The sequence below is a fragment of the Aulonocara stuartgranti genome (assembly GCF_965226115.1).
Source record: "Aulonocara stuartgranti genome assembly, chromosome: 23".
Classification (NCBI taxonomy): Eukaryota; Metazoa; Chordata; class Actinopteri; order Cichliformes; family Cichlidae; genus Aulonocara; species Aulonocara stuartgranti.
This window is the reverse complement of record NC_138958.1, coordinates 25,920,351-25,941,112: the sequence shown is the minus strand read 5'-3', so window position 1 is coordinate 25,941,112 and position 20,762 is coordinate 25,920,351. Positions and strand designations below refer to the sequence as shown.

General features: G+C 39.5%; 1 protein-coding gene across 4 annotated transcripts in view; it reads left to right on the top strand.

The window, feature by feature from the left end:
* The window catches only part of LOC309701330 (glutaminase kidney isoform, mitochondrial), a 226,636-nt gene extending 207,961 nt beyond the window's left edge, over positions 1-18,675 (top strand). For all 4 annotated transcript variants that reach the window (XM_082525454.1, XM_082525452.1, XM_082525451.1 and 1 more), the window contains exons 4-18: positions 914-1,043; positions 1,222-1,301; positions 1,545-1,708; positions 3,318-3,376; positions 11,059-11,091; positions 12,048-12,106; positions 12,324-12,390; positions 12,675-12,725; positions 12,826-13,002; positions 13,256-13,387; positions 13,766-13,858; positions 14,503-14,564; positions 15,826-15,902; positions 15,980-16,043; positions 16,209-18,675. In XM_082525454.1, the coding sequence (XP_082381580.1) occupies positions 914-1,043; positions 1,222-1,301; positions 1,545-1,708; positions 3,318-3,376; positions 11,059-11,091; positions 12,048-12,106; positions 12,324-12,390; positions 12,675-12,725; positions 12,826-13,002; positions 13,256-13,387; positions 13,766-13,858; positions 14,503-14,564; positions 15,826-15,902; positions 15,980-16,043; positions 16,209-16,353 (1,393 nt within the window). In that variant the 3' untranslated portion in view covers positions 16,354-18,675. The remainder of the gene's footprint in view (positions 1-913; positions 1,044-1,221; positions 1,302-1,544; positions 1,709-3,317; positions 3,377-11,058; positions 11,092-12,047; positions 12,107-12,323; positions 12,391-12,674; positions 12,726-12,825; positions 13,003-13,255; positions 13,388-13,765; positions 13,859-14,502; positions 14,565-15,825; positions 15,903-15,979; positions 16,044-16,208) is intronic.
* Positions 18,676-20,762: the final 2,087 nt, after the last annotated feature.

The window sequence follows — 20,762 nt, the reverse complement described above, 5'->3', positions numbered from 1 at the left end:
GTCAGCCTTTTATAAGGTTTATAAAAAGATGCAAACCACTGGTTACACTCAAAAAAAGCAAGGCCAGATTAGACTTTACCAGAGAATATCTGAAAGAGACTCCACAGATCTGGAAACAAATGTTTTAGAGAGATGAAACCAAAATGAGCTTGAACCAAAGAAACGGCTCCTGGTCTGAAGCATATCTGTCAAACATGGTGGAGGTAGTGTTATGGTTATGGGCATGTATGGCTCCCAGTAGAACCAGACCACTGGTGTTTATTGATGATATGCCTGCTGACAGAAGCAGCAGGATGAATTGTGACGCATACACGGCTATACTCTCTACTCAGACTCCTCAAGTTTAGGTGTTATTAAGAGGAAACGAGCTGAGCGAGGGAGCGCAGACTCACTGTATTTAGTCTTATCTAGTGTTCAAAAATCAGAACATTCCCTAATTATATCTAATGTTATATTTAGTAATGCGTGACCTTAAAAGCTTTATAATAATAATGGATTGGATTTATATAGCGCTTTTCAAGGCACCCAAAGCGCTTTACAATACCACTATTCATTCACTCTCACATTCACACACTGGTGGAGGCAGCTACACTTGTAGCCACAGCTGCCCTGGGGCAGACTGACAGAAGCCAGGCTGCCATATCGCGCCATCGGCCCCTCTGGCCAACACCAGTAGGCGGTAGGGTAAAGTGTCTTGCCCAAGGACACAACGACCAGGACAGAGAGCCCAGGGATCGAACCGGCGACCTTCCGGTTACAGATGCAATTCCCAGCCCCCTGAGCCACGGTCGCTTTGTGTCCATTAACTAGCTCCATACTTGTCATTAAAGTCTCAGAGGATTTGAAGCAGTCATAAAGGTCAATAAGGACATTCTGTACTCCTCAGCCTAAATATTTCTCTTTCCTGCCTCAGATGTGTCCAGAGCAACATCGTTTTGCTCACCCAGGCCTTCAGGAAGAAGTTTGTTATTCCAGACTTCCAGTCCTTCTCTGCTCACATCGACGAGCTGTACGAAAACGCCAAAAAAATGTCTGGAGGGCAGGTCAGTGAGAGCAGAGCTGAGTAGAACTGTATCTAACCGTTCCTTATAGACCAGTTTTAACATTGTGAGTCATTTGTCTGTTTGTCGAATACTTTGTGACATTAAATAACAGCCAGGACAAGATGGTTGGGAGTGAGGAATAGGTCAGATTAAACCTCATTGTTTCTTCACCCTGTAGGTGGCAGACTATATTCCCCAGCTGGCACGCTTCAGCCCAGACCTGTGGGCCGTCGCCCTGTGCACAGTCGACGGACAGAGGTATTCTGACTACGTGTAGAAGAACCTACAGAGGATGGTTTCTTCACCAGAAGCTTTGTAGTAAATGTATTTTTCACAAGTGGCTGTCAGATATGAGAAAATGGGGATGTGGTAAAAGCCAGACTTATCATTACGTAGATTTAGAGAGATTTTCTATTTCCTCTGACTCTGAAAAACTACTAACATACACCTTAAGAGTTTGAAGGTATAAGTGTATAAGTGATACACTTGTGTCTTTCGCAGGCACACTGTCGGCGACACCAAAGTTCCCTTCTGTCTGCAGTCCTGCGTGAAGCCGCTGAAATACGCCATCGCCGTTCACGACCACGGCACCGAGTACGTACATCGCTTCATCGGCAAAGAGCCCAGCGGCCTGCGCTTCAACAAGCTCTTCCTGAACGAGGACGGTGAGGAATCGGTCACTTCACACCTTCACATGGCGCACAGGTGCATGCAGTCTCTGTAAGAGGAGCCATTCACGTGGCCTGGTTTCCATGGCGCCATGATAAATTGTTAAGGAGCGTAGTTGGATAAAACAAAGTGGGCAGTGTGTAACGGAGACAGAAAAAACTTGAAAAACAACAAGCTGTTGGCATGTGGTTCCTTAAAAAGCAGGCAGAACGGAGCAGCCGAGACACAGAGGCGCTCTTTTAGTATCAGTCCTGCAGTGCAGGGGAATCAGAGCGTGGTTTCCCACAGGTCTGAAATACACCGAGGATGTCAGGCGATATCAGTTATCTCAATATAGAGCAGGTCATTTGTTCTTCGAGCACAGTGGGCCTTATGAGCTCAAAAAAACACTTTATTTCTGGACTCTACTTGAGTAACTTTGCATCTTGCACAGTTCAGAGTAATCCTCATACAGCTGTGGTCAGAAGGTTACGTTCACCTATCGTGGGCATTAATGTCATGGAGATTTGGGGTTTTGGTTGAATCATTGTGAAGCATACGCTTTTAATCAATTTAAAAAAACCAAGAAATGAGTGAATAAGTTTGAATTTATTTTAGATTTAATGGCGTGTTTAGGTGCTCAACCGGGAGTGTTTAGGGAAGCCATATGTTGACTGTTGTTGTGTGTTTGTACTTTGCACATATCACATGTTTAAAACACTCCTTCCATTCCTTGTTCATATGTTTGTTTTTTTGTTTTTTTATGTCTGTCTCTGGTTTTATATCTGTGAGATTATTCTGGTTTTGTTTGCTTGGATAAGAGATGTTGACAAAGTTTAACTTTGAGGATTTTATTTGCAGTTGAACAAAGCTTATACATTGGAACACATGTTGCTGCAATACTCACCATGTCGAAATGTTAAAGAGCAGTAACTTGGTGAAGTGAAGTAATGTCATATGTTGAATACAAATACGGTTAGCAGTTTTTGTTCAACCTGAATAGAGTTGGGTTTTATTGTGTCTGTAGCTTCTCTGAGCGGAAACTGGTGTGAGAACGTTTCCAGGTTTCCTCTTTGTTGTTATCAAACCGAGCAGAGAAGTCGGTGGTGGCACAGATATTCCAGCTGTTTATTTTCCCTTTAAAAAAAGTGAAAAGAAGGAAACATGGCTCTTCCTGTTGCTTACGACGATTACAACTCAGAGGGGAAGTGTTGTAATTGTGCCCTATATGTTTTTTTTAGTTCACTCAGTAGATTATTCACTTGTGTTTTGATCTCTGGCACAAAAAGGCTTCCCTTCTTTTTCTTTTACTGTATACTTTTTGAGAAAGTAAACAGTAAGTCACAAATTACTGTGTTCCCAAGTTGCTTTTCCAAGGGCTTGTAGAACAAAGAGGCGGAGCTTGCAGTATCTGGCTAATCAGAAACATGAGCAGGACTTCCATCAGCAGAGTGGCCAATTTTTAAAAAGAACATCAAACAATATAATACGGAATAATAAACTGTGGACTCTATCAGCTTATATACAACAGAGTAGTATGTGGCTGTGATGTGCTCAGTGAAGGTGTTCCTGTAGCATTAGCTTGCTAAAACCTGCTCTTATTAACTTCTATTTCCTGTCCTGCAGATAAACCACACAACCCCATGGTTAATGCTGGTGCTATTGTCTGCACCTCCCTCATTAAGGTAAGCTTTTATTCTACATATATTCACTGTGGAAGCAAATGTTCAATCACAACCCCGTAAATTTGATTTGAGGCCCCTGTGATTTTTGCTTCGTTTTCGTTTTATAAATCCACATATGTAGATTTACGTTTTACTCCCCTAAAGATGATTTTTCTGGATGTCTGACTGGAGCAGGGAGTAAAATAGTTGGAGAGAAATTGAATGGAATAAAATTATAATCGTGTGCAGAACGTGTTTCCGCCAGATTAGTGTATACAGGGAGATTAAGGTTATAGATAATCATGCTGAAAGGGGATTTGGTTGAAAGCGGCATCGCTCGGAGATCCTGCGCACACACACTCCACAGAGTGGGTGGAGCTGGAGAGCAGGTCAGCTCCACCACATTTAATCAGAGAACTCTTCTATTACCCGAGAGTTTCATTAAATATCCTCCTCTGACCTGCGTACAGACGCACAGGGAGCTGCGGTGAATACAAGAGCACCACCTGCTGATTGAATCAAAATTAAAAACTCCTTCCTCATTTGGCCGGTGAGGATGAGTCCAGGAGGGCTTTTTAGAGAGGAGTTTAATTACATTCAATAAGAGAGAGATGGAACGCAAAATCAAACAAGTTGGAAAATCTTCAGGCAAATCCTGGAAGTGAACATGTTGGAGTGCTTGTAGGAAACAGCATTGCATACTTTATTTTTCCCAAAAGCTGGAAAATGGTTAAAGCAGCCAAAAATGTCTGGCTTACTAAAACAAATACAGTATTGCAACAAAATGGCTGAAAAGGTGAAGAAGCATTTCCATTACACAGAAAATAGAAATAGACAGAGTGAGGGTGCTAACAGTGCAGTGGTTTATAAATTAGCAGGTCAAAACTGAGCAAATGTAATGAGGGAGATACAGGGTAAGGGCAAGTTTTATGCATGTTTATCTCCAGAAACAGTACAGCTATTCAGATCAAGGACAGGCAGCTGAGTGAAAACACATCTGAGGTCAAACTCCTCAAACTGTAATAGCTGACTTGCAGGATAACACAGCAGCCTTTGTTACCATCAGATTTTGACCCAACACTGTGAAAAAGTGTTTGTCCTGTTCCTGATTATCTATTGTTTTGTATGTTTGTCACACGTAAATGTTTTAGATCATCAAACAAATTTAAATGTTAACCACAGATGACACAATTAAACACAAAATGCAGTTTTTAAATGAAGGTTTTTGTTATTAAGGGAAAAAGTGATTGCCCTCTAAACCTGGTGCTGAGCAACAACTCTAAATGTGCCAAAGCTCCTATTTCTGCCAGCTCTGCGAGGCCCCAGATACAATATTAAAGTAAAGGGAAGAACTGATTCAGCCACTTGTAGGCAGAAAAGTGTTTCCACTGATGGTTGTATTTTTAACATTTCAGTATGTTATGTCCCAGATCTGATACTAGAGGGAAGTAAAAAGAAAACTACATGAAAGTGAGTTTGTGATGTTGCAGAGCTCTACGTGCCGACTGCTGAGAAGAAACGCGGATACTCTTGTGTTCTCTGCAGTTTTTATCTTGGAGATGTAGAGATATGACTTACAAACTCAAAACACGGCAAACTCCTCAACTAGCTGTAAGAAGAAAATTTGCTGCCCATAACACCCAATACAAAAATCTCTAATCTATTTTACCCTGACAGCAAGAACCCGCCCAGAACTCCTCCTTATCCTAAAAGAGCAAAATCACAGCAGTTTTCAGCCTCAGACTTGATGTTAGAGAAGAGCAAAAAAATTGCACAATTAACTCAACAAAAGGAAAATAAAGCCGCTGTGCTTTCCACTATCGTACCGTCTCTTTTCATAAAGGTTTGTTTGAAAAGATTTCCATAAACTAACACTGCTTCATCATTTGTTTAAAAACAGCAGCACAACTCCAAAATGATGTTAACACATCGACTGGACTGTGAAATGTAGAAGATTTAGGGAAAGGATTATATTACATCAGGGTTAGTAATTCTTTGTCTCCATCATTATGCTTTTATATTGAAAAGGTCCTTATGAGTCACACTGTAGGCGGTTTACTCTCGAGGGAGGAAGGATTTAGGATTCATCTACAGGAATCCACAGAAAAAGAAAATCATATCTATAAAAAAATTAAAGTTCTTTAAGTTTGTCATTTCGTTATGACCCAGTTATTTAATAGTTTTAAGTGTGAGAGAGGTCAGCTATTCTATTCCTGATTTCCTTATCCAAATCTCCTCCCTCCAACACTATCCGGTTGTTCAGTGATGACGCGACGAATCCTACTTCCGGGTCTAAAGTAGTCTGCGTTTAATATGGCTTTTGTGTTGTTAACATGTTTAATGTTATGTATTTTCTTCTATTTGATCTCAAAAAGCTCCTAAAACAGTCAGTGATCACTGTTGACCCTTGACCTATTGTGGATGGATTATCTCAGTTGTTCTCCTGGCTGAAGTTTGGTCCTTTTACAGCATCCTGCCATGCGATTACATTTGTTCCTGACCACCGAGAACACTCACGTTAACTTTTATCGAGTGGAAAAAAAGTTAGCTTGTTTATATTATGCTAACATAGCTGTGTCGCTAGCGGTCACGTAGCACATCATTATATACCAGCTAGCCCAACTTCAGTAACCCTACAAACGTCACTGCTGTTTAGTTTTCTGTCTTCATTTATGTTGGAAGTGATAACAGAGCTGTACGTTTTAATTTGTTTCCAAAACCCCGCAGTCAGGACATGCTATATTGTATTTAGATAGAAGCTAGCGAGCTAACTCCCTGGTAACTTCTAACTCCGTTAAATGTCATAAATTCCGTTTTCATGGATGCCTGGATGTTAAACTCAATTGTTACACCTGGTAGAGCAGAACGCTGATCATTTTATTAAAGATGAAAGACTTTAGACAGTTTTTCAACTCTCAGTAATGCCACAGTGATATATGGACCTGCAGCGGAGTTTAGGCCCAGACACGGCTAGTGACGTCAGACTGAACAACCGGATAAACAGCCCAGCTTTCCATCCTTAAAAAGAAACATTTTATGTTGGTAATGTTATGATGAATCATCTCGTGTATCTCTTTTGGTAGAAACATTGTATGAAGATGATTGTTGCAAATGAATATCCAGCTGAGTGGACATAATGTATGTCGTCAGCAGAGGAAAAAGGTGAACTTTTCCACTTCTGATAATCATTCCCACAAGATGTAAAATCAGCTTTCTTGAGTCCCAGCCAATCACTGTTTAAATCACTTTAAACGCTCTCCTTTGTGATGTACCTTTTCAAGGCCCGTTGTGTGGTTTTATGTGTTGTTGCATATTTTACAGCATTAGGATCTTTGGGAAATTATGACCACACAGCCTCAGGTCAATGACGTTGGTAATTTTTCCTTTTTAATTATTTTTTCCCTTATTTGATCTGGATTTGTGAGAAGCTTTAGCCTCCACATGGCTGTCTATGAATGTTTTAATGTTGCTTTTTATACTTTTCCGCCTGCATTTCCCCTCCCCCCTCAAAAAAACCAAACTGTTTATACACCTGGATTATAAACAGTGCAGCTCTGGCACAAACACTGGTTTTATATCATACTCCATTCTTCTCTGGAGAGGGAGCTCTTTTTTTGTGCATATGTTTCTTTTCAAGCAATTTGTTTGTCTTTAGTAATCGGTATGAAAGAATAAGTCGTGTTAGTGGCGATGCTCGTAAATTCATGGGGATGTTTTGCTGTCTTTATTCAAAAGTGTGGTCCGTCAGTTTGAGAAACTTTTCTGGCGGCAGATTAAGAGCTCCATCATATGTTAGAGAAAAGCAGGAAGAGTCATCGTTTTAATTCTCTGAGAGTGATGTAGGGCTGCTCAATTAATCGAATTTTAATCACGATTACGATCTGGGCTTTCAACGATCATTAAAAATGACTGAGCCGATTATTAGCCCCTCCCTCATTTATCCGCGACACCTTAAAGGCCGGTCCGTGAAAATATTGTCGGGCATAAACCGGTCCGTGGCGCAAAAAAGGTTGGAGACCGCTGATTAAGAGGACCCGAGGGAAGCTCGGAAAGCTAAGCAGAAGTTATTTGGAGAGTGACTGCCGTTGGTTGAAAAGAGAGTTTAAAAAAAAAAAAACTTCAGTGGTGTTGCACACCATTTTATATTATTTTTTTAAAGTCATTGTTAACCCTTTAAAGCCGGTCAGAGCAGCACGCTCCGTTTTGCGTAACTATTTTTAAATCCCTGTAGAACCTGAACCGTGTAAGCTAGCGCAATAATTTGTTTTGCATATGAAACCGGAGGAGTTGTACTTACATCTGATGCCATCAGCTTGTCCTCGGTCATGGTTTCGTTCTTTGCAAAAATTGCATAAAAAGCGCTTGCAGGAACAAAAACATAATATTCCAGAAACACGCTTCGCCGTTCCTATCAGCTGTTCGTAACACTTCCCACAGTGAAATGATGCACATGCTGTTTTCTTTGCAAATTTGCATCATAGGATTGTTTTTTGTTTTTCCTGCAGCATATAAAAATTGCTGTATCTCCAAAATAAAACTATGAAGACACTCAAAATAAATTTCCTGTGGTGGGAAACTATTTTTTGCAACTTTATTGTATTTAAAGTTTTGAGGGATAAACCTCTTAAATTTCTCCAAGTAGAAATATATGTAAACAAAACAAAAGCGATTTCAATTTTTTTTGTAGTTTATTGCACTTTTTTGCAATTTATGTAATTACTATGCACTTAATGCATACATATTATTAAAATATGGGCTATAACAGTTGTATTGATGTATAGCAACTTGAAATGCTCCCACAAATGGCACTACAGCATGTAAAAAAAATAATATAAGCTCTGGTGGACTTGGTTCTATAGTAGGTCTTAAAGGGTTAAATAAATATCGTCAAATAATCGTGATCTCAATTTCAGTGAAAATAATCGTGATTATCATTTTTGCCATAATCGAGCAGCCCTAGAGTGATGATTTGTCATGAGCAACAAGGACAATATAACTCCAGAGTGAGTTATGTTTTCACAGCCATCTCCAGAGTGCCTAACTGGATTTATTTATTTCTTTTTATCACTTGTTTATTTACAGAAGCAATCATTTGTTCACGATGTCAGAGAGTTAGGGATTGGTAGGCACTAGTGGTGCAACGGATCACTGTTGATCCGTAATCCGAACCGATCCCACTCCACGGTTCGGCGCGCACGTGATTCGAAAAAGAAGAAAAAAAGTATGTGTATGGTGTGCGTGGTCAGTCTGTCAAGCCATAGTTATGGCCAGCGCTAGCGGTCCAGGTGGAGAAGCAGAGGAGTTTGCGGCGTTTAAGCAGCCCTTTGCTGCCCAGTCCGTCCAGGATAAAGCTATTACAAAAGCTACTGGGGTGTTTAGCTGCAGACGTGAGGCCGTATTCCGTTGTGCAAAACAAGGGGTTTAAACTGTGATGAACGTGCTTGCATGATATCCTGTTGCGCATCCACTTCAGTGACAAGATCGTTCCAAGCATGTATGAACAGGAAAAGTCTAAAGTTATGGCTGAACTGTCCCAGGTGTCTTCTGTTGCCCTAACTACAAATGGGTGGATCTCCATGGCAACGGCAAGCTTCGTGAGCTTAATTAGTTTTTATATAATTGCGTGGAATGAGTCTTGAGTTGAATGTTTTTTAATAGGCAAAAAATACTTAAATAAGTAAATGGCGCGTTAAATTTGTCTTTTTGGGTTGTTTTTTTTGTTTTGTTTTGTTTTGCTGATCCTAAAATTGAGCCGATCCGTAGCTTAAAACCATGATCCGATCCGAACCGTGAGATTTTGGATCCGTTGCACCACTAGTAGGCACTGGACTGAACTTATGTAGATCTATTGTTTTGCATGTGTAATTAACACGAGGGCTTTCGGTGCCTCATATAATATTATTTAACCTTATACAGTCATATTTAGAGTGATGCACTGGGGAGGACAACACTGTCTTCCTAGAAATAGGGGATCAGGACCCCCGGGTCCCACCTTTGATTTTCACCTGAGGTCACAGCAGATTCATGCATCACTTTGGGAAAGCAAAATGAAAGAGTAAAGGTGAAGCTGGAGCCCAGAAAAACTCTGCAGGCAGCAGTAATCATAAATATCTGAGGTGCAGTTTAAAAGTAGAGCAGCAGCTTTCAGGGAGACTGTTACATGATCTGAAAATGAGAATTCATGCTCAGGCTGTTGAATAAAGGCAGTAACGTTCCCCGTGCTTCAGGCTTTGTTGTTCTTGTCACATTTGGCCAAAGTTTTGGTTTTTGTCTGATTTAAATCGAAGGAGGTGAGTTCACACTGCGAACCACATGACTGAGTCTGTTATCTGAGAGATAACAGTCACTCACTCCATCTACATCTACTGCTGTATTATAGTAATAATGATGAAGTTCTGCAGTGTTTAGTAAAGTTTTAAATTTGGTTCTTATTTATAGGTTTAAATACATTAGTGCTCCGTAACTTGATCTGGATCAACTGTATAAATATTTCTGGAAATGTTTATAATTTTACTGTAATAATAATAAAAAATGTAGGGAAACATGATTTAATGAAAGGACTCAAATAGAATCGAGTAGAGTTGAAACAATTTAAATGACATTAGGTGTAAAATAAGTAAGGTTTCATTCCACATCAACATCTGTATTTGTCAGTTATCGTAATTATCAATAAAATCTGTAAACAGGTAGGACAAAGAAATGTTGGCCTCAGAAAGGCTGAAGCAACTGTTGGGCTTAAAATACAGTGGCTCCTACATTTCCCACAATGCACCAGAAGTTTTCTTTGACTTTGACCTGTAAACCGGAGCCTTTAACCCTTAACCCCTTATTTTAGGGACTAAAATGACCAAGGAGTGAAATTATATTTTATAAAGCAGACGTCTTTAAAATGACTCTGCTGTTGTTTCTCATACTTCAATCCAAGTAGAAGAAAAACTTAAATGATACAAACATACTGTGATACATAATTCATTCAAATATACCTCGACAAACCAAATCTAGATGATCTGGTGACTCTGTAATACTCTGAGATCAACACAAACTGTAATGAAGTCTTCTTTACAAACATCTGGTTTGTAGAGATTCAGTGATTGGAAATCACTGAATCTCTTTGCATTTCTTTTCACTTCCAGTGAAAAGAAATGCAAAAAAAAGGCTTCAGTGTTAAAGAAACGTAATATTTCACACAATTCCCCATCGTCCACGCCACACCAACGCACCAGTTACTGTAAATGACTACAGAAAGCTGTAGAAGCAGCAGATTGATAAATATGAACTTAATTTTGTGGCTCGCAGTGTGATTGCACCTTAAAGTCTAATCACGTAACCATACAGTAAACACGCCTGTAGTAATCAGTAGCTGTGCTCTTAAGTCACTTATTTAAATGAACCTTTTATTTAATTCTCTATTCAAAAAAGCAGAAGCCCCAGAGTGGATTTAACAATTTTCGTTCACCTCCATCTCCAGCTAGTCTCCCACCCCTAATCTTAATTCATCTGACGTCATGCCTGAATGGCCTTTTTAACTGGTCACATGAGTAGTGATGTAAACCTGCACTGTTTTCCTGCCGTAGCTTAATTTCATAGAGACGTGGATCATACGTGATAGTGCTAATGTCGTCACACGGGTGACCGTTTTTCATGCTTTTATTACTGCAGTTTTTGTTTTATGAATATTTTGATTGGTTCTGTTTGTGTTACAGCAAGGGGCAAGCAACGCTGAGAAATTTGATTATGTGAGTACTATTGGGAAGATTTATTGAATATTTAAATATTGACTGAAGGAGAAGTTTCCAAACTGAAGTTATATAAAAAAAAATGTCAGGGCTACATTATTCTTGGAATTATACCTTTTTCTTCAACACTTACACTTTAAAATTGTTTTTATTCTCAAAAATTTGATTCTAATTGTGAATATTTCTACTTTATTTTCAATTTTATTCTTGAAATTTTAGCTTCACACTCAAAATTTCATTGACATTTGTCAAATTTGAATTTTATTTTTATATATTGTTGTTTTATACGACATTATTCATTAAACATTTTTATTTAATTAACTTTTCTGTTGTCTTTAGTCTTGACATAGTTTTTACTTTAATCATAACATTTTTACTTTGTAGTCTCAAAAGTTTGGTTTAAATCTTAATATTTAATATTCTTAATATTTAGACTATTTAAAATTACAATTACTCTTATTTTTTGAATACTTTGAATATCCCTTTGTCTTTAAAATGTAATCTTTAAACTGTAAAGGATGATTTTATTGTGAAAGTTTTACTTTTTTAAGTATTATTTTAGTTGTATAATTTCAGTATTATATTCCAAATTGCAATATTTTGGTTAAAATTTAGATTTAAGTTTATGATTTTGTACTAAAATTATAAGTTTATTTTGGATATTTTAATTGTATTGTTGTAATTTCATGTATAACTGATGAAGTTACAACAATGATTTTCTACCCAAATTTGTATATTTGTTTTCTTAAATTGAGTAAGTGTTAATGCCAGCAATTGTGACTTATTTGTAGAAGTTTCAGTTTTATTCTTTCAATTTTAACTTTAGCGTCAGCTGCTCTGCATTATCATTATTATTTATTTATTTTTTTATATGTATGCTCAGTGTCCTTGAGCCTTCTTCGTAGTCTTGTGTTTGTGTTGCGTGTTTACTCTGAATCTGCTCTTCTGCTCTGCAGGTCATGAACTTCATGAACAAGCTGGCAGGAAACGAGTATGTGGGCTTCAGCAATGCCACGTGAGTGCAGCAGAGTTAGAAATAAAACAGATTTTCCATGTTTAGATGAAATGAAGCACTTTAATGTCTTTGACAGATTTCTTGTTTACAAAACAGTTCTGCATCTCTGAGGTGGATCTCAGGTCTCGCAGCAACTTCCTGGTTCAGTTTGAGTTCATGTAACAGGATCTGAGTCGCATCATGAAATAAACCTCTCTCCTCTCTCTGTGTGGCTCAGTTTCCAGTCAGAGCGTGAGTCTGGAGACAGAAACTTCGCCATTGGCTACTACCTGAAGGAGAAGAAGGTGAGATTAGATGCTGCTGACAACTGAGACGGGATTTTGTTGTTTAAAAGGAAGCTTTTCTTCCTTTTGTGAACACACTATATTTGTGATTTCATTCTTAGCTTTTGTATTTTGAATTTTATTTTTGGTATTTCTGCATAAATATTAGGATTTCTGTTCCAGTAATTAATCAGTTTATCACCTGGTTTATCCTTTGATGTCTCTTGGTTTTCCTTTTTTCTGTTTGAAGAAAAGCAGCAGGTGTGTTATGAGTTCCCATTTTAAAGTGTTTTTATCTTTAACAGTGTTTTCCAGAGGGGACGGACATGACGTCCATCCTGGACTTCTACTTCCAGGTGAGTAGAGCTCATCCTGATGCAGTGGAATCACTAATGGGACAGGATTTTTGTTTGTCATTGTGATCCAATCATTCACGAATCTTTGTTTCTCAATCAGTTGTGCTCCATCGAGGTGACCTGTGAGAGTGCCAGCGTTATGGCGGCAACTCTGGCCAACGGCGGTTTCTGTCCAATCACGGGCGAGCGTGTGCTGAGCCCTGAGTCTGTGCGAAACACCCTGAGTCTGATGCACTCCTGCGGCATGTATGACTTCTCGGGACAGTTTGCTTTTCACGTCAGTATCTCCTCGTCCTGATCTCATGTTCAACCTGCTACCATCTCCCTGTTTTCCCGTTTTGCACCAGAACTTTAAAAATCTGCAATCTACAATTGCAGGGTTTCCTATAACTTAGACAATTGAAAATACAGTGCTCTACTGTAATGGTTTTTTTTGGGGGGGGTTGGGATCTGTTGGTTACTTTAAGAAAGATGTGAGCCACACTTTTAACAGGTAATCTCACATCACACATTCTCTCTTTCTGCCTCAGGTTGGTCTGCCGGCTAAATCGGGTGTGGCTGGCGGGATCCTGCTGGTCGTTCCCAACGTGATGGGCATCATGTGTTGGTCTCCTCCGCTCGACAAGCTGGGCAACAGCGTCAGAGGCATCCAGTTCTGCACGGTAACATCATCTTTAAAGTCATTTCCTGGACTATGCTTGAGTAGCTTTGCATGATTCAAAATGGTAAATGGCCTGCATTTGTGAAGCGCTTTTCTAGTCCTTAAGGACCCCAAAGCGCTTTACACTACATTCAGTCATTCACCCATTCACACACACATTCACACACACATTCACACACTGGCGATAGCAAGCTACATTGTAGCCACAGCTGCCCTGGGGCGCACTGACAGAGGCGAGGCTGCCGGACACAGACGCCACCGGGCCCTCTGACCACCACCAGTAGTTCAAAGTTCAAAATAATCCTTTATCTCCTTTATCTCACCCTAAGATACTTTTATTATTCTTTTTTAATATTTGGGTCATGTTTTCTCCTTTTAGGATTTGGTTTCCCTGTGTAACTTCCACAACTATGACAACCTGAGGCACTTTGCAAAGAAGCTGGATCCTCGCAGGGAGGGAGGAGACCAGAGGGTGAGCGCCAGCACCATCAGCCTTCATCCTTCTCCATTTTCACAACCTCGACTATTTTGACCTTTACACGCTGTAAATGTCCTTCTGCTGGAGTGCGGTGTTAAAATCCTGAATGTTTGATGCATATTTTGAGCCATTAAAGCTGCTGTTAGCTTGTGTGCTGTGATCTTCTTCACAGTGAGTAATGTCTGAGTTACATTACTGTGGGGTTCAGATTGAAAAAGACTGATCAGAAATCACCAGACATCACTACCCAGACTGCACTGCAACATAACTAACATAAGCGGAAGTTCCTTTTAACGCACCAACAGAGATCATTGATGTAATTATTTTGATTATTTTCTGCGGTTTAGAGCAGTTTGTGTTGATTTTGACTCTAAGTGTCACCATAAAAGGCAGATTACCCTCCTTGTTTGTGGAAGCTTAATCCACAGCGCCATCTGCTGGAAGATTACTGCATCAGCTGTGTTATTTTCCAGCTTTACACAACCTGATCATTGGTGTCTTTCACTGTACATTAAACCACATGAAAAACAACAAATATTAGATTTTTCAGTTCTACCATATTTCAAAAACACAGTAACACTAAGCTATGATGCATTATTATAGCATCACGGTCTCTGCTTTGTTTTCTCGTGTTTCAGGTGAAGTCTGTCATCAACCTGCTGTTTGCTGCTTACACAGGAGACGTGTCAGCTCTCAGGAGGTACGCCAGCTCTCAGGTTTAGTGTCAGTAACACTCAGGACCGTTGGACAGCACGGAGACATTCATTTGATTTTAATTTCATATATGATTTTTGGCCACCACACACAGATAACAGGCAGGTACACAAACCTCCGTGTAGACTTGAGCGCTCACCATCTGATGACAGCATCTACATCACTTGGGCCCAGGCACACCAATTGGATTATTTGACTTGTTGGTTTGGGGGAAAAAAACTGCACTAAAACTTGGCACCAATTTAAATCAGCAGGGTCCTGCTCTCATCTTTACATTCTGCTACGTTCCTGTAAGTTAATATTTCTAAATTAATCTTTGCAGGCTAATAATATAAAGTCTTTCATTCCATTCATTGGGTTCCCACGATGGATGTGAATAAAACTACTTGACGGTTCCTCTTTTTCTGCTGTGATGTTCTGCAAACACTGCAGGATTTTGACACTTTGGAGGGGGATAATGTATCTTTAGTAAACTGATCATTTTCCTGAAACTAGCGAATCATGTTTACTGGATAGTTGTCTATGGCCAAGTGGAAAGTGATTGGTTGATTTCTGTCCATTTCAGTTGAGAGCTGGATGGATACAGCCTCGCTTTTATGGGACATCTGAACTGATGTTGAACAGATCGCGTTAGAAATCATTGCAATGTTTTTATTATTTAACATCACTCGCATTAAATCGGAACTGCTTAGTGGGAGTAGCCCACACCATCTATTGTATCCACATTTATTTTTTGTTGTGTGCCTGTCTGTCTTCAGACTAGTCCTGTAAACTTCAAGCTGCTCAGTGCAGGGGAAGGCTGTGATTAGCACATGGGGACACACCATCAGTACTGATTTAGGGACCGCTTAAATTAGCTCTTTGCATTTTCATTGGCAGAGCCTGCATTTTAAATATCAGTCAGTAATAGTCATGCAGTTGTGGGAAGCCAAAATCAGGGAGTTTGCAAAAAGGGAAAGACATCTTTGCCTGTTTTGAGTCTCTTCTGAACAGCTGAGGTGCAGCATGTCCACCAAGGAAAAGGAGGTAGAGGTCTGATATGAAGATGTCAGCCACTAGATGGCTTTCCCCCCCAGTTTAGTCTGCAAACATCACTTCTAGTCTTTAGGTAATTTACCTTCAGCACCATCGCAAAGAGCTTGAAACTTAAAGAAACCCACATGATTGAACCAAGTCCAAATTAGTCTGGTTGTTTCCACATGGCTCTCACTCCTTCCTTCCTGCTTGGCTGTTCTGTCTTTGTGCAGGTTTGCGCTGTCCTCCATGGACATGGAGCAGAGGGACTACGACTCGAGGACAGCGTTGCACGTGGCCGCTGCTGAAGGTGAAATGCGTACAGTCAGGTTGTCGTCATGGCAATTACTCTGTTCGGTCAGCTGACCCGATGTTTGTGTGTTTCAGGACATGCTGAGGTGGTCCGCTTCCTGCTGGAGGCCTGCAAGGTCAACCCAGTTCCCAAAGACAGGTAACCAAGACCACACTTTACTTTAGTTATCTTTTTAATAAATACATGTAAAAAAAAAAAAAAAACCTTATCTAGATAGATGGAGATGGAGGGAATTTCTTTGAGCCAGATGTGTTAAATGAAACGAGGTGGATTTGTGTTTAAAGTTCTTCGTGTCTGGTGCAGGTGGGGGAACACGCCGATGGATGAGGCCGTGCACTTCGGCCACCATGACGTCGTCACCATCCTCCGCGATTACCACAATCAGTACACCCATCAGGAAGGCAGCACGGCCAAGAAGAACGAAGAGAACCTGGACGGGCTGCTGTGATGGAGAATGCGCTGCTCAGGCGTGTGAGGCCGGGCGCTTGCCTCCGCCGGCGAGGGGAAGAGATCAGGCGGTGCTTTAGACAAAAAACTGGAAAGATCGCAAGTAGACTCATCGCTGAAATAACTGAAAACAAACCGTTACAGTATCTGTTAGCGCAGCAGCCGCCTCCCTCCGAGTGTAAATGCTCGTCATCATGTTCTCTTTAGGTGTCGTTGGGTTTTTGTATCGCGTGTGTGTACTCTGAGTGTGGAAGTACTCTTATTTTCCGTGTTTCAGCTTTTACGTTGACGGTTCTTTTTATTCTGAACATCAGCAACAGGAAGCAGCAGCAGTATAAAACCTTTGTTATGGAATGTAACTCCTCCCCCCCAAACACTTTTTGATGTGCGTTTGTGATAATCGATGTAAGATAAACTGTACATTACTGTAGTGTTTGTGTATATTAACCGAGGACGGCGAGTCTCTGTAAATAGGTGTAAAAATGTGTAGTCGATCGGTCTCGTGTGGTGATGGGTTGAGATTTGATGACAGTGTGTGTTTCAGTCAAACTTTTGGATAGTATTTGAACCATAAAATTATTCTTCTTATTTTTTTTTCGTAAGCAGTTTTTTAATGTGGCGACAGATGAGTTAAAGGGTTTTTTGTTTTTATTGTTGTTGTTTTTCCACTAAAACTGGAATTTTCACCCTTCTTTTCTTTTATTTACTTTAGCAAGCCAGCCAAAGTTCAGTTCCTACTTCGTCTCCTGACCATTGAAAGCGTTTCTGCATATCAGACGCGACACTGCCAGGGCTCCTGCAGGGAGAGTGAATGACTGTAAACATGCAAGAAAATGTTTTTCTTACACTTTGTCTTAGTTTAAAGAAGTCACAGCAGAAAATGGATGCACTCAGCAATGGAGATATTTCAATACTTTTATTTTGAAAGTCTGTCTAGTGTATTTCAGTATGTGGCATAAACAGTGAGTTGATTGGTCCCTGTGAGTTGCTTTAAAGTAACTAAGGAGTACTGTGAAAGTTGCTACTACTACTCTTACTATTCTAGTTATTATCACAAATCCTTTAGTGGCCTTGTTTGAAAACAGAAAGCGTCACATTTTAATCAGTTTAAACATTTTAAGGTCTCGCTAATAGAGACCTAGAGACTTGTCGCTGAGTTGAAATTGGTTGCAAAGACTGTGTTGCTCTGATAGTCAGCAGGTTGCTGTGATCGCCTGTTGTTGGCATCGAAGATGCCGACCGGTCTGCAGAGGTCCGTTCTCAGTCTTCATAATTTCTCTACCACTCAGTGAGCAGTTGGCAAGTGTCAGACAAGTTGGAGTCTTCCATACAAACTGCACAAATGCAGCAGCCTGTTAGCCACTAAAGCGAGGTTTTTGCTACACTAGTCTTTGTAATCGACCTTAAAATGAATACGCATGTTTCCCTAGCAACCTGTACGTTCTCTAGGATTAAGATAACACAGAGCAACTCGACAGTTTCACCTTACTTTTCTTTTGACTTCATAAATCATCTATATATCTTATAGATGGTTCTTAATCTTTCTCCTCATTGAACTTCTTTTTAAAACTTTATTGGTAATTCTACCAGTGTCTGACGACAGCCTCTGTAGTTTCTAGGCACAAATTGTAAAATCCCCCCAAACAACATTTAAATGCAGTGTTATTTAAATGGAGAATTAAAAGAAACTGCTTGAGTACTTTATTTTTTTCTTTCCTGCTGTAGACGTGAAAATTCCACATGTAAGTCCTCGGATCTACATCTTAATTAATCCTGCATTTTAAGCTAGTTAAAGTTGGAATTAAAAACATCCAGCATTCGTTTAACAACCAGTGAACTGCTTCCTTTGTTGATCCTCTCATTTTCTGCTGTTCAAATTTAAAGGCTTTTATTTTGGAGGAGCAGTCATACTTGAAAAGCAGATGTGTTTTTGTGTGTCTGAAGCACGCTTGACTGTTTTTACTTCTTTTTGAGCAAACAAACTGAACCAGACAGTCTGTAATGTAATCCACAACTTAGAAAATCCACAAACAGTTTTTGTTTTATCCTCGGGTTTGGATCAGTTCATCCAGTTTACATTTCAAATTAAAAAAGGAACTTAAAGGAAGCACAAAACACCAATATTTTTGACACTAGTAGCAATAAGATGACGTGATTGTAGGATGAGGTGAACTGATCCAAATCCAAGTCCAAAGTATTCTGAATGTAACGTGTTTGGTGTCGTTCTGTTTCTTCTTCATGTGTATGTAAAGCTGCTGCAGCTCACTGAGCAAATGCAGGCGGCCCAGATATTTATTCACAGAATAAAAACATAGAAAAACCAGCTGGCTGTTTGAGTTTTATATGAATGATTTAGGAGGTTCCTTCACCGCCATGATGCTGGTTAAACCCACGACCATCTCCATCGTCACGTTTTAATATCTCTTCTCTCGTCTGAAAAGATGGCTCAGGCGATACAAGAGCTACCACACGCTTTTTTCTTTATTCCACCTAAAAAAAAAAAAGGGAAAACGTCAAGAGGATTTCAGTATTTCTTTTCCTTGATAACTCAGTGAGTAGGCTTTTTACTTCCTTTCACAGCAGGTGAAGGCTTGGTCAGATGAAAAGCAGATCAACCCTTTTGTGCTTCACTTTTCAAGCCTCTAAAAGTCACTGACAGGCCTGAGGTTGAACCCACAGCCAGTGAAAGCTCGGAATAACCGGCAAACACTGCGAATGACCGAAGACAACAAAAAGTGCTAAAACTCTGTAAATGTGTAAAGAAAAGAAAAAAGTACCTTTAATGTGATGATATAAAACTGACGTTTAACTGGCTGAAATTAAATAAGAGAGCAGTAGGTCTTAAAATATAAAACTTCACCTGTTTGTATTTGATCAAACAGATTTATTTTCCTGATATTCAAAGACTTCAACTTTTGGCATTACTCGAGTATGTACAGTAACATATTTATATAAATGTATTTACAGGCAGTATGGTAGTTGTTGGTGATATTACTCATGTCTCACCTGGTAACACTTATGACTGAGTAGTTTTAGTATTTTATGTGTGGTTTGTTTTTAAATACAATTTTCAGTGAAATACAAGAGAAAGTAAAAGTGATGTATTTTGGTTAGAGTGAAGGTTAAGATTGGATGGGCCCCATGAGATTTCTTTGGTTTTTAAGTCAGCCGCAGCACTCTTGACTTTGGGCTGGAGAATATTTAGCTTGTAGGAAACATTTTTGTGTACAACTAGACTAAACTTTGATCTTTAAATTCACAGCAACTGTCCCAGTCTAGAACCAGTTCAGAATAATGGAAGAAATAGATTTTAAAACCAGTTTGAAACATGGTGGCAGACACCTGAGGCCAGTAGTCAGGATTTCATCTTATCTAGATACAGTAACTCACTCCAGAGCAACAGGTTTGAAATTAAATGACCAGCATCGCCACTCCTGGAAGATCCCTCTGACCTCTGTGTGTCAACGCCAGGAAGGTCTAAAGTCTTTGTGTTGTGAAATTTGTTTTCTAAAACACAATTTTGCTCTGACTTTTTTCCACCTGTTGGCTGTAAACAGTTCAACAGTTATTGTTCTTTAAACATTACTAAACAAAAGTTTAAGACCAATTAAAAAATGTTTAGTCTCACTCCATTTCTTCTTGTTGCATATTGAAGCTCTACCTGGAACCTTGTTAAGATCCAACCATGCAAAATATGATTTTTTCTGCCATTTTTCGAGTCTTAAACTTTTGACTGGGACTGTATGACCCTAAAAGAGGATATCTGTTTGTACTTTGCAGGTAGACTAAGCGTATTTGAATTCTGTTTTTATTTTCTTTACTCTGAGCGCTACTGTACATAGCGCCGAAGCAGCTGAAAGACTAAAAATTGAAAACCATCCTTTTTTTTTTTTTAATGAATTTATTGAAATAATTCAGATTCTCCTGCATCTCAGTGATAGAGCTGTGAGTCTCAACTCACTTCCTGCCTTCACAAAGTCTAAACTTTATTAATGTATTAGATCTTTTCCAGCCTTACTGGCCAAAACTTTTGAAGAACATCCTTTGAATAGTATGTTACCTCACAATGCTTTTCCTCTCACACTGCAGCATCTGTGTTTTTGGTCTGCATTGTTTAAACTCTCATCTTTGTAAAATCAGTTGCTCTGTTGACAGTACATGTATCAATCGTTATACTGATGTTACTTGGCCCAGTTTAGAAGCAGCAGAAAAATATCAGTGTGAAACCTGTAACCTTAACAGTGTGTTAGTTCAGTTTAACCTCCGAAGACCCGAACTCTTTCATGGCATGACTTTTTGATTTCTCTTTGCTCTTTGGGCTGATTGGGACCTGAAGAATGTAAAAAACAAACAATTAGCAGAATTTTTTATTTATTTTTTTAACCTGATTTTTGTTTCTGACAAAAATGA